The sequence below is a fragment of the Thalassophryne amazonica genome, chromosome 10 (assembly GCF_902500255.1).
Source record: "Thalassophryne amazonica chromosome 10, fThaAma1.1, whole genome shotgun sequence".
Taxonomy (NCBI): domain Eukaryota; kingdom Metazoa; phylum Chordata; class Actinopteri; order Batrachoidiformes; family Batrachoididae; genus Thalassophryne; species Thalassophryne amazonica.
This window is the reverse complement of record NC_047112.1, coordinates 23,041,699-23,055,853: the sequence shown is the minus strand read 5'-3', so window position 1 is coordinate 23,055,853 and position 14,155 is coordinate 23,041,699. Positions and strand designations below refer to the sequence as shown.

At 40.5% G+C, this 14,155-nt stretch overlaps 1 protein-coding gene across 2 annotated transcripts in view; it reads right to left on the bottom strand.

Moving 5' to 3' along the window:
* Positions 1-11,305: 11,305 nt before the first annotated feature.
* The window catches only part of ror1 (receptor tyrosine kinase-like orphan receptor 1), a 356,306-nt gene continuing 353,456 nt past the window's right edge, over positions 11,306-14,155 (bottom strand). For both annotated transcript variants that reach the window (XM_034179554.1, XM_034179555.1), the window contains one exon: positions 11,306-13,987. In XM_034179554.1, coding sequence (XP_034035445.1) covers positions 13,282-13,987 — 706 coding nt within the window. In that variant the 3' untranslated portion in view covers positions 11,306-13,281. The remainder of the gene's footprint in view (positions 13,988-14,155) is intronic.

The window sequence follows — 14,155 nt, the reverse complement described above, 5'->3', positions numbered from 1 at the left end:
TTTAGAAGATCTTCACTTAGCCTGGAAAAAGAGTCTGTTGCTCTATAAAAAAGCCCTCCGTAAAGCTAGGACATCTTTCTACTCATCACTAATTGAAGAAAATAAGAACAACCCCAGGTTTCTTTTCAGCATTGTAGCCAGGCTGACAAAGAGTCAGAGCTTTATTGAGCTGAGTATTCCATTAACTTTAACTAGTAATGACTTCATGACTTTCTTTGCTAACAAAATTTTAACTATTAGAGAAAAAATTACTCATAACCATCCCAAAGACGTATCGTTATCTTTGGCTGCTTTCAGTGATGCCGGTATTTGGTTAGACTCTTTCTCTCCGATTGTTCTGTCTGAGTTATTTTCATTAGTTACTTCATCCAAACCATCAACATGTTTATTAGACCCCATTCCTACCAGGCTGCTCAAGGAAGCCCTACCATTATTTAATGCTTCGATCTTAAATATGATCAATCTATCTTTGTTAGTTGGCTATGTACCACAGGCTTTTAAGGTGGCAGTAATTAAACCATTACTTAAAAAGCCATCACTTGACCCAGCTATCTTAGCTAATTATAGGCCAATCTCCAACCTTCCTTTTCTCTCAAAAATTCTTGAAAGGGTAGTTGTAAAACAGCTAACTGATCATCTGCAGAGGAATGGTCTATTTGAAGAGTTTCAGTCAGGTTTAAGAATTCATCATAGTACAGAAACAGCATTAGTGAAGGTTACAAATGATCTTCTTATGGCCTCGGACAGTGGACTCATCTTTGTGCTTGTTCTGTTAGACCTCAGTGCTGCTTTTGATACTGTTGACCATAAAATTTTATTACAGAGATTAGAGCATGCCATAGGTATTAAAGGCACTGCGCTGCGATGGTTTGAATCATATTTGTCTAATAGATTACAATTTGTTCATGTAAATGGGGAATCTTCTTCACAGACTAAAGTTAATTATGGAGTTCCACAAGGTTCTGTGCTAGGACCAATTTTATTCACTTTATACATGCTTCCCTTAGGCAGTATTATTAGATGGTATTGCTTAAATTTTCATTGTTACGCAGATGATACCCAGCTTTATCTATCCATGAAGCCAGAGGACACACACCAATTAGCTAAACTGCAGGATTGTCTTACAGACATAAAGACATGGATGACCTCTAATTTCCTGCTTTTAAACTCAGATAAAACTGAAGTTATTGTACTTGGCCCCACAAATCTTAGAAACATAGTGTCTAACCAGATCCTTACTCTGGATGGCATTACCCTGACCTCTAGTAATACTGTGAGAAATCTTGGAGTAATTTTTGATCAGGATATGTCATTCAAAGCGCATATTTAACAAATATGTAGGACTGCTTTTTTGCATTTACGCAATATCTCTAAAATCAGAAAGGTCTTGTCTCAGAGTGATGCTGAAAAACTAATTCATGCATTTATTTCCTCTAGGCTGGACTATTGTAATTCATTATTATCAGGTTGTCCTAAAAGTTCCCTAAAAAGCCTTCAGTTAATTCAAAATGCTGCAGCTAGAGTACTGACGGGGACTAGAAGGAGAGAGCATATCTCACCCATATTGGCCTCTCTTCATTGGCTTCCTGTTAATTCTAGAATAGAATTTAAAATTCTTCTTCTTACTTATAAGGTTTTGAATAATCAGGTCCCATCTTATCTTAGGGACCTCGTAGTACCATATCACCCCAATAGAGCGCTTCGCTCTCAGACTGCAGGCTTACTTGTAGTTCCTAGGGTTTGTAAGAGTAGAATGGGAGGCAGAGCCTTCAGCTTTCAGGCTCCTCTCCTGTGGAACCAGCTCCCAATTCAGATCAGGGAGACAGACACCCTCTCTACTTTTAAGATTAGGCTTAAAACTTTCCTTTTTGCTAAAGCTTATAGTTAGGGCTGGATCAGGTGACCCTGAACCATCCCTTAGTTATGCTGCTATAGACGTAGACTGCTGGGGGGTTCCCATGATGCACTGTTTCTTTCTCTTTTTGCTCTGTATGCACCACTCTGCATTTAATCATTAGTGATCGATCTCTGCTCCCCTCCACAGCATGTCTTTTTCCTGGTTCTCTCCCTCAGCCCCAACCAGTCCCAGCAGAAGACTGCCCCTCCCTGAGGCTGGTTCTGCTGGAGGTTTCTTCCTGTTAAAAGGGAGTTTTTCCTTCCCACTGTAGCCAAGTGCTTGCTCACAGGGGGTCGTTTTGACCGTTGGGGTTTTACATAATTATTGTATGGCCTTGCCTTACAATATAAAGCGCCTTGGGGCAACTGTTTGTTGTGATTTGGTGCTATATAAAAAAATTGATTGATTGATTGATTGATTTATAGTATGATTCAAATGCTTTGTGTATTCCATCTAGACTATGAGTGGTTTTCTTGGCAGGGTCTCTTATTTTGTGAATAGTGAGTCTCCACGCTAATAATTGTGTTGCTTTGGGTCCTGCCTCATAGTACCTTTGTTTCATAAACCTTAGGTTTTTTCAACTTCTTCACTTAAAACTGTATATATTTGATGTTTACCTTCTCTGATTTGGTTTAAGGTAGAGAGATCCTGTTGCAGGATCTGTGCTTGTTCCAAGGTTTTCAGTTTTTCCTGTGTACTTGAAAATTGTTATTTATTTATTTATTTATTATTTTTAGAGTGCCGCTGTCCTGGCAATGATCTTTCCCCGGAATACTGCTTTGGCTGCATCCCACAGTATATTGGGATTCACCTCTCCATTGTCATTGTCCTGTAAATACAAGTTTAAATCTGATTCCATTAAGTTTATTAAAGTGGGATCATTCACTATCCCAGTGTTTAGGCGCCACAGTGTTTCTCGTTTTTTGTTGTCTAGATGTAGGTTCAGGTAGAACGCAGCGTGGTTTGAGACGTCCCTTTGCCCTATTCTGCAAAATTTCAACCTGTGTAAATCTTTACTATACATGAGGGAATAATTGATTCTTGAATGAACATGGTGTGCTGAGTAAAAAGTGTATCCTGTCCTGTTCAAGCGTTGCCATGTGTCCATAAGGCCAAATTCTTTAAGTGGTCTATTTACACATTCAGCTGTTGGGTTTGTTATTCTTTGTTTATTGGTTGTGTATATTGAAGGGTTCAGGACTATAATATGCATATGTCATGGACATGAACAAGCGAAGCTTGTCAGCATCTCACCATGTCATTTAGGTCCTTCAGACTTTATTTTGAGTAAATGTTTCAGTGGAGCATTAACACTGCAAAAACCTTGAGCCCCCCCAGACTCCCCACCTTTTTAAGCATTTTGCTTTATTTGCCTCCTGGAAAAGCACCTTGCCATCTAACCATGTCCTTTAGGTGCTTCAGACTTTTTTCAGTAAAATGGTTGCCCCCGCCTTTTTAAGCATTTTCCTTATTTTGCCTTTCAGATTCTGGAGGGGCTCTGCCCACATACCCCCTCACCTTTTTAAGCATTTTTCTTTTTTTGCTTTTCAGCTGACCCCCCTAATTACAGCCCTCTTAACCCCCTGCCACTTTAAACTTTTTTTTTTTTTTTTTTTAGTGTAGATGTAAATTAATATTCAAAGTTTTCAGCTAGTAGGGCCAGTAGGGCTGCACAATATGGCCAAATTATTGTATCTCAGTGTTGTCATATAAATTGTCATGTAAATGTCACTGATATACGAGTACATGCTGTCTATATTCTTGAGCCCTTAGGTGGGTAAGGAGAGTTCCCATGGGATAAAAAAGCTTTTCAACCTACCATCCCGGTTCTCAAGACCAGGCACCTAAGTGGCTCTTTTCTCTCTCTCTCTTTTTAAAAGATATTTAGGCGTACCTTAGGAAACACTAGTAGAGCTCCACCTTAGATTTGGAATGTATAATAGAAGATATACCTTACCGAATATTTAACAGTGAAAATTAAACATTCTAAAGCAAAACTAATAATATCACACTCATTCTGCACTCATCATAAGGTTAGGATACTGTGCCCTCCAAAAATATTGGACCACCTGGAATTTCACACATTTTAATTTGTTTATGCCATTTTAAATACAAGAAATACAAAAAAATAAGGAATAAAAATTTATAAAATTATCTTCCTCAAACTCCAACTGAAAGCAAATCTCTAAAACTTCATACAACCTGTAAATAATCAGTTTTATTGCCAGTTTTCTTTAGACAATTCAGGGGATGGAAACATGAACATTTTGAAGTCACTGAATATGTCTTGGACTTTATTTACATCAATTATGAAGAAATACAAAGTTTCTTTCACCAAAACATCAAATCTTGGCTTTCATCTGAAATGTACTTTCTGTCAAATTGTAGCTGAACTTTCAGGTCTTCTTTTTAAGAAAATCCTCCTCTACACCACTTCATCAAGAAGCTGGATTTTACATATATTTTGAATGAATTTATATCAAGTTGTAGAGATTTGCTTTCAGTTTGAGTTAAGGAAGGTAATTTTAGAAAAAATGTATTTTAAATGGAATAAACAAATTAAAATGTGTGAAATACCAAGTGTTCCTATACTTTTGAGGGCAATTGAGAAGCACTGAGGAGCAGCATCTTACATCTCATATATAGTGCAGCAGATAAGAGAATATTTAGAGTGGAATCCTGCAAATGGTGCTACAAGTGTCAAATTTGGCACAAATAATCCAGAGACATTAACTCTTTAAAAAAAACTGATTGGCCACTTGAATTTTCAATAAGCAGCCAGGTAGGGGTCAATTGAAGAATTACACAGGGGTCTAAATTAAAAGATGCTCCAATCATATAGAAAACTACACCACATTATTTGCCTGATCATAAAGATTCCAAAAGATAGTTTGGACAATCTGTGACTGAATGTTATGGAATTATGAGATAACTCCTTAACATGGATTCTATCAGGTTCAGTCAAGAAAAGAAAAGAAAAAAGGGAAAAAACCCAACAGCTGCATTTAAATGGATTTTAAATACAAAAATCTCCAGTACTGCACAGTTAAAGACAGAGTGAGGTCGTCACAAGTGCCCAAGTAAAAGTTAAAGTACTCATAAAAACATAAGTAAGAGGCAAAAAATAATTCCTATTAAAAAAAAAGGACACGTCCGTTTCTTGCTCCGGTGTTAATTGTCCACTATTTATCAGTAACGGTGACCTACAAGCAAACTCAACACAGGTCTAGTCAGTTGCCCAAATCAGGTGTCGGACACAGCGGGGATCGAACGCGCCTTCTCGGCTTCCCAAGAGAACGTCTCTATGCGCTGTGCCACCTGATCAGGTGAATAAACATCAACAGTTTCTATTTATCCTTGATAAAGATTAAAGGCCTCACCCCTCCCCACACTGAGAATTCTTCAGTTGAAAGGACTTTATGAAATAATAATGATGTCATCTTATCCTACAGCGCAACAGTAAAAGAGTCCGTTGCACAATCAACTGCTCACTGGTTCGAGGCCCGGTGTAGTAAATCTTTTCATACAGTCCATTTAAATAGCTTCCCTTTAAATACACACCCATTTATGTTTTTTAAAATTCTTATTATTACTATTACAGGAAATCGACATTACACGTAGAATAACTGAACAGACGAACAGTGTAAAAAATGACAACACCAAAAAATTCAACACTTCAAGATAGTCGGAGCAGATCTAAATTAAAACATTTATAGTGGTACAAGTTGTTCTAGTTCTCATTGTCTTTTGCTTTGGAAAAAAACATTTAAATACCTCACAGAAGTCAATAAAGTATTTTTTTAAAGATGTGAAATGACATTTACAAATGTCATATTTGGACCTGGAGGAAGAAGCCACTGGGTCTGAAGTAACCAACACTGACATACAAATTTGAGAAACGTTTGTCTATTTTCTCCAACTCCTCCCAGGTCCTCTGTCTGATTTCCACCAAACTTGGTTTATGGATGAAGGTCAATCCCAGAATTGACCTTAAAGGGTTAGCTTAGGCACAGGCCAAAGGCCAAAATTTTGACATTCACTTCAGTGTCCATTAAACTTGGCACACATATGGAGGTGGGATCTGGAATTGCCCAGGTGAGGTCAAATTTGCCAAAGGTCAATATTTGGAGTCAAATATCAGATTGCTGTAGCCCTACTGTCTTCATGCCCATGGGTACTATTACCGAGTAACACAAACTCAGATTACTGCATCCTATATTTGAGAAATTCCAAATGGTCATCTGTATAGTTCCTGCTGATTTATATCAGGTCCCCACCGCCATGTGACAGACTGAGTCCAGCTGCACGATTCATGCCCTCTTGGAAAACAAAAACAAAACAAAAGGTTTATTATAAGAAGCAGCAGTAGAAAATGTTTTCAGTCATGGGTTTGAAAATCCAGATGACTTCCAGAATGACTTTCTGAGGAAAACGTGGTCTCTGTTTGTGCTCTATCAGCTACAGATGCATCCATTTTCCCCCTCCTCCTCTTTGTTTGCTCCAATTGTGAACATTGCAAATGATTTTAGCTTTTTTGCCCCGGGTGAAATTATACTTCCAGCAGTTCCATAAAGCAGCGTCTTTGATGAAGAAGTCACGGGGGTTTACTATGCAGCCTCGGCCTGCAAAAATGTGTTCCACAAAGTGTTCCAGAACAGCAGCAGAAACAGGGAGAAACAAAACATCTGAATTACCACTGACTTTTGTCTTTTCCCGAGTACACAAGAACAGCACTCCAGAGTCACAACTGTGTGAACGCCATCAAGATCATTATTACATTAAGATTCAACTCTTAAATTTAAATCATAGTTAATACTACTTTTGCCTGTTGTAAATAGTTTTTTTTTCCAATTTGTGGTCATACCTGCACTTTCGCTCCCAGTCCCTGGGGGCCAGGAGCTATTGAAATAGGCTCCACCCATGTGGGTAGGTTTGTTCACCCATTCAACACCAAATTTTTGCAGGATCAATATGTTTTTAACACAAGTCCATCTCATACGCTCTCTTCTTTTTAAGAAATAGCTTTATTAATCCAGAAGGAAATTGTTTGTGTATTATAAAATGCGTCAATATATTTGTTATATTCTTCATATATCATGTAGATTACACACACACACACACACACACACACACTAAAATGGTAAAAGGGCACCACCACCTGGTTAAGAACAGAAAAGAAACAAAGAAAGAGAAAAACAAATCCTGTTTCTGTGTAAGCTCTCAGTTGTCCAGGTGGTTTCCATAGTAGAAAAGCTTGAATCTTCGACTGGACTGGGCTGCTTGACGTGAGGACGTTTCGCTTCAAATCAAAGAAGCTTCCTCAGCTAAAATTCTTGCTCTGGTAGTCTGACTTCTGTCTTGACTCTTGTAGAGAAGAATAAACCAGAAGCCAACAATAGCAGCCTATAGCAGTCGGCCTCTCGGTAGGAGGGGTCTGGTTAGGTTAAAAAACTCCAGCTTTTGTTGGTTTCTGGTTTATTCTTCTCTACAAGAGTCAAGACAGAAGTCAGACTACCAGAGCAAGAATTTTAGCTGAGGAAGCTTCTGTGATTTGAAGCGAAACATCCTCACGTCAAGCAACCCAGTCCAGTCGAAGATTCAAGCTTCTCTACTATAAAAACAAATCCTGATAATTCCAGTGAGATTTGGCGGTACCTGGTGGATTCATACTGATAACACACCTTATTTCATCAACACAAACATCCTCAAATGTTCAGAATAATAAAAATTATTACCGTATTTACATGTTCTCCCCGTGTTTGTGTGGGTTCCCACATCCAAAGACATGCGGGTGACTTGGTGACTCCAAACTGGCCGTAGGTGTGAGTGAGTGTCAATGTGTTTGATAGACTGGCGGCTTGCTGTCCAGTGTGTACCCCGCCTCTCACCCCATGACTGTACCAAATCCCAATGCAGATCTGCGCTGGATCCGCTGTGGTGACCCAGGACAGCTGAAGGGCAAAGAACATAATAATTTCAAAAATAAACCCCCAACTACACGGCTTAACAAACATCATTTAATAAATGGATTTGCAATACAAAACATCTGTGCAAAAATGTTCAGAGAAAATACAAAGTCAACATGTCTCTTGGTCAAAAAGATATGCACATACACCTTCTGTCAAGGGTGTACCAGCACTGAAACATCAATTGCAATCATTCAAATAAAAGAAAAAAAGGCACAAGAATTATTATTTTTTTGCCAAATACAGATACCCACACTTGCTGAAGATTCACAGTCTTGTGTACAAGTGGTTTTTGCACTGCTATACGAATACACACGAGTCCTTTATACCTAACAGATCATGAATACAAATGTAGATGCCTCGGCAGCTCTGTTCAGATCAGTTTCTGAGGCAACAAGAACTAACATCAAAGAAAACTTTAAAGTTAATGGGAAAATCAACAAATGCATGTGATATTTGAGTGATTTCTGACAGAAGGGACCTGAACAAAGTTGGAAACAAACATTCGTCCCTTCACATTGTTACAGACAGCTAGGGATCCTGTGAGTACATGCAAGCCTGTAAGGTGACAACACTTAGAGCCCAGTGCTAGTACACGATGGTCTACACCAAAATATATATACCTGACCTTGCCAGAGGGACAGCTATAGCCAGGTTGCACTCAATTAAGGATTACACAGAAATCAAGATGTAAAAATGCTCCAATCTTGTTGAAAGGTCTACCACATTGTTTGTCTGATCAGAAAAATCCCCCCAAGTGCAATTTGAACCATCTACAGGCTAAAGGTAGTGAATTATTGGGTAAAAACTGCAAATATTGCGATAAAGGCCAATTTCAGTTTGCACTGGGGTCAAAAATTAAAGCTGTTGTAATTTTGCTAAAAATTAAGCAAATTATTGTTTGAACTAATGCAAAGTAAGGATATCAGTGGGATAAGGAGCTCCCAATATGTAGACTTGGGTTTGATGCCCGGTCACGCTACATTTCTGTGTCCTTGGACAAGACGATTCATCTGCACTGTCCCAGTCCACTCAGCTGTAAATGAGTACCAGCCTGTAATGGGCAGGTGCCAAGTCCAGGGGTAGTTGTAGTCTTGTAGATTCTTACTAAAGACATGCAGGTGAGGTGAATTGGAAACTTTATAATTGCCCAGGTCTCCCTTGCAACAGAGCTGTCAATCTCAATGGGAATAAAGGTTAAATTAAATTATGGAATCCTAATATAACCTAATGAACCTTAGCACCTGTTCCGAATAGGCTTTTTTAAAAGGCTATAGTTTTGACAGTTTTGAAAGCTTGGTCACCACAGTGAGAAGATCAGAGCATTTTTAGCTGAGGCCAACATATGGCCATCAGGTATTGTGAAGATCTGGCATCCGTCCGTCCGTGTTCAGCATAAGTCCAGTTCTATTACTGTGACAGTCTTCAAATTCACAGGGAACATTCTTGGGACACAGACCTTGGTCAAGTTCAAAGATGGCTAACCTTGACCTATTTTACGAGGTTTGACGGGGGATGACAGCCAATCAGAGTAGAGCTACACTGTGACATCAGTGGCTGGTCTCTTCAAAACCGCTTTGATTTGTGTTTATATGCAAAACGCCATTTTTGCAACCTAATAAGACCTCTGAACGTATTTCGCGGACATTAGCATGGTGACGTCACAGGCTGGTACCTATCTGCAAAACTCTGTTTTGTTTGTGTGTAAATACATCCTCTTTGTCATGTATTATGCAAAAACTATGGAGAAACAAACACTTCTAAAACTGAAAACACCATTTTTGGAACCTAGTAACACCTCTGAACTTATATCGCTGACGTTAGCATGGTGACATCACAGGCTGGTAGCTAGCTGCAAACCTCCATTTGTCATATAGTATGTAAAAGATAGCGTGAAATAAACACTCTAAAGCTGAGAACGCTCTTTTTGTAATCTGATAATACATTTTGCAGCGTTAGTGTGCACGCTATCCTCCGCTAACAACACTAACTTCCTATGGTTGAATTTGTCTCATTAATAGCAGCAAATGCACAGAGAATGATTTACAAATATTCCTTGATTTGCATAACTTCCACTTTTGTCAAAAGCTCATGTACACGCATACGCAAAGCCTCCTGCAGACACTGCTAAAATGCAAATATTGTTTTTGACTGACTGATTAATGGAGGGGCTTTATTGAACATGTACAAATTGTATGTAAGACAACAGGATCTTAATAATTAATTAAACAACTGTAAATTACAAAGAACACAAGGATCATACGGCAAAGGGTATCTTAGCATTGCTTTTTTTAATCCCTGGACAATCGTTAATTATGTTCTACCTGGTTGGAGGCCAATCTATACTGAGACTGGATTGTAAGTGTCATTTTGTCACATTAGCTGGGACTGAAACCCTGCTTGGCTCACAGACTATTACAGCAGAATCTGTGGATGAACGCTGATTGGAAGGAACGAAGTGTGAATTCAGGTTTAATGGCTGATCGGCTGAATGCTGAACATAATGGCGTCTATGGCGCCTGGGCGTGGTTTAAAAACTGATAGCACAGCTGAGTGCAACACTACAAATCCAATGATTGTCTACTACACAGGTATTAAGGCAGCACAATATAAACACATATTGTTCTCAACTGTTCTGTTACTACCATCTTTCAGTCCCAAAAAGGGGAAAAATGCATCATATTGATTCAAAGTCAGCAACACAAAATAATAATGACATCAACTACCAAAGGTTAAAAGCTGCAGTGTGAAGGATTTCAGGTGTTTATGAGCAGAACTGAAATATAGCATTCATGACATCTGTTCATTAGGGTGCAGAATTATTTGCAACAATGAATCCATGTGTATTTATGAACTCAGAACAAGGTGTTCATATCTACATGGGAGCGGGCCCCCTCACGGAGGTCGCTATGTTGAGACAGTCGACCAAAAGGGACATACTTACTCCGTCTTTCACATTTTTTTCAGCACAGCTAGAAGACTGAAGAAAAAAGATGAGGAATCAGTGATTGGATCACCTGTACACGGTCTACTTGTTGCTAGTGCGGGTTAATAAGCAGGACAACCCCTGTTTTTGTGAAATGGACGATCGTATAAATTGGTTATCACAAGAGAAGCAAAGGAGCATGAATCCCCATCACAAAAAAAACAAAACAAAACATGAAGGAAAATAATGCTATCTGCAGCCTCACCACTAGATGACACTAAATCTTACACACTGTAGCTTTAGCCTTGCATACATAGTCATCAAACAGCTGCAATTATAAAGCCTCAGAACTTCAAGATGTGCACCAGGCGGGATCCACCCACATGTGAACAAAACTGTCTTTTTGCACTTGATTTACACTCTGGAGTAAAACGTCCTTTAACTGTCCGTTCAAAGAGCAGAGTGACAGACAAATCACATGGCCAAAGCAGATTAAAAACATGAACAGAGATCTTATTTAGAGAATCCCCATCTTATTTTGTTCCTTATTCAATTCTTTAATCACTATTCAACACAAAACCATTGATGCTACATTTGTTGTATGAAATCTTCTCTACAAATAAAGTTTGACCTTTTTCTAAACTGTGAAACAGCTTTGTATTTGAAATGTTTCAACATTTGCAGACTTGATGAGAGCACACTCTACTGTCAGAACGGTGCACTGCAGCATTTATAAAGGAGTTGAAATTAAAAGTTGACTAACTGACGTCAGATTTACAAACACTGTATTAGAATCTGAGGTTTTGATCCATCCTGGGCACTGAAACTAGCGGCTTTATTAAATCCTCCCTTGTTCTGAGTGAAACATTCTCTTCAGTCACGGAAAAAACATAAAACACAGGAAAGTCAAACATACATGTACGACGTTCATTTGACTATCTTACAACTATAACATGAGCACTCTGCTTTAGCCCTTTGTTTGCTCTGCATCTTTCTGGCTGCACTGCCTACAAAACAACAAAGAGAAAACAACGCAAAAGACGCCGCAGAGCTCGAACTCACGAAACCGTACGTTCCTTTAAAACTCAAACACTGAAGAGCCTGTGGTATAAAACTAAACCACTCGTGAATGTGGAAATCTCAGCTCACATTACTGACAGCACCCTCACGTTCACCCTGAGGCCAGTCCGCTTCAACTGTAGAGGCAGTAGAGGATAGGGGGCGCCATTATATACTTTGACATCACTCAGGCCAGGTCAGGTTTGGGATCTGGTGCTCACGCCGCACACTAGTGTTAGTGCCGAGGCAGATTTGAGGTCAATCCTGAACAGTCAAGTGTTACGTGGGGGTTTTCCCCGTTTGGTCTGGTTACCGGGGTTCTCAGCAGTGAGGCACCTGCCAGCTGGATCCTCCAATAGAAAACACGTCACACGACTGCAGCGACACAGATGACGCTCCCTCATGATGGGTGTAACCAGACGTAGAGACTCACTAAGTAACTACTCGATGAACACGAAGGTCCAATTCCAGTACCGTCCCTTCACCCTTTCCTTTCATTTTGCGCATTCCTGTTAATGTGAGAGCAATGGGGTTTGAACGTAGTCACTCCAGCAGTATGCAAGGACCCTCCAGTGAGACCAAGAAGAAAAAATATCCAGTCCTCATTGTAGGTCACTGGTTAGTAAAGGAGAAGCACCAGGATTCTTGAGGCTTGGAGCTTCATCTTCCTGCTGTAGGCAGCATGTGCAGGAACCTCAGGACTCCACAGACAAAGGAAGAAATAAAGCAACAAAAACAATGAGACTGCAAAAAGTAAAGAGTCCTTACGTCTGTATAGGGGAGACTGAGGTGATGGCAAGTTTGGCGTCCAGTCAGAAGAGCTGCAGCTGCCTATAACTTCATGATGAAGGCGAATCCTGTGTCAGTGTCACAGACTCGCCAAGTTGCCGTTTTACAAAAACATTCACGTGTCAGTTCTGCAGGGACTGTGTGAGTTTTTATTGGGCTTGTTATGCACAATCAAAAATACTACATTTTGATGACCTGGTCAAAAGGGCTGAGTAAGGTGCTGAGAGCCAGAACCAGAGGTCGGCAACCTCCTGATTTTTTTTTTTGTTACTAAAGCCAAAAATGTTCTGTCTGCTGCTTGTTGCTGGCGGTAACACTAAATGCACTTTGACCATTTTAATATGTCCACTGCCGTAAGGCACCTAAAGGTCATCATGGAGACTGACGCCGGATATGGATGGACTAAGAAGTGTTTTTTCCTTTTTGATTTCATTCATTCATTCAGGACGTATGTACCATATTTACATAGAGGTTAACATAATAACATTCTCAAGCTACTCTGGTAAGTAGACTTTGAACAGAAAGTCAAGCAGCTGGTATGTAGAATAGCTGCTGTGGGCTGAGACCCAGATGTGCTCAGGAGCCCGTCGCTGGGGCCTCCGGAAACGTCTTAAATTTGTACCCTAAGCAAAAAGACTCTCCTTTTACAGGTCAGCGGTGATGACCGAGTCGTTATACATCAGTACGTCGGGATCAGCTGCAAGCAACGCTGATGTTTGGGATGCATGGTCCAGAGGTCCCACCCCCTTTTGGGATACTTGTCCGTACATCTGAGCCGCCCCTCCGCCGACACTACCCGACATGATACAGTGGGAAAGCAAGGGTGTGTTGGCATCATGGTTGGAGCCCGTGGTGGAGGGCACACCGCTGACGTGACCTGTGCTGGTTGAGCCACTGGCGCTGCTCGGTGAGCGACTTTTTGGGGGGGGCAGGTGGTGTTGGATTACCCTAGTTGGTGGAGCTGGGGGAGGAAAGTGGGCTGGAAAAGCTGCATAGCCTGGTGGAATGGGGTAGCCATTGACAGGGATAAAGCGCTGGTGGCTTTGTGCCACAGCGATGGGTGTCCAGGCTGGGATTGGAGCCATCTGGCCTGGTGGGGGTATAGCCTGGGCTGGGTAGAGGTACCCTGCAGCAGTGGCGGCCGCATAACGAGGATCGCTTAGGTTACTGACGGGGCTGGCACTGAGGGAGGTGGTCTGGGTAGTGGCATTGCCTCCGCCACCAGAAGGCGTGCTCGAGCTGGCGTGGGAAGATAGCCCCTCCCATGCTCTCAGACGGCTGTGGAGGTCCTTGAAGCGTGGTCGGCGTGCTGGTCCCTCCTGCCAGCACTCAGTCATCAAGCCGTAGAACCTGAGCAATAGTCAGAAAAACATTTATAAATTGGATGCACAAAACTACAAATAAATACTGCACATTGTTTGAATCCATGATTTTTGAAAATGTATTTTACTTCTGACATATAACACATGCCTCTAACCAATCTGATCCACTTCTTTAGGTTTCTTCATGTCATTTCAA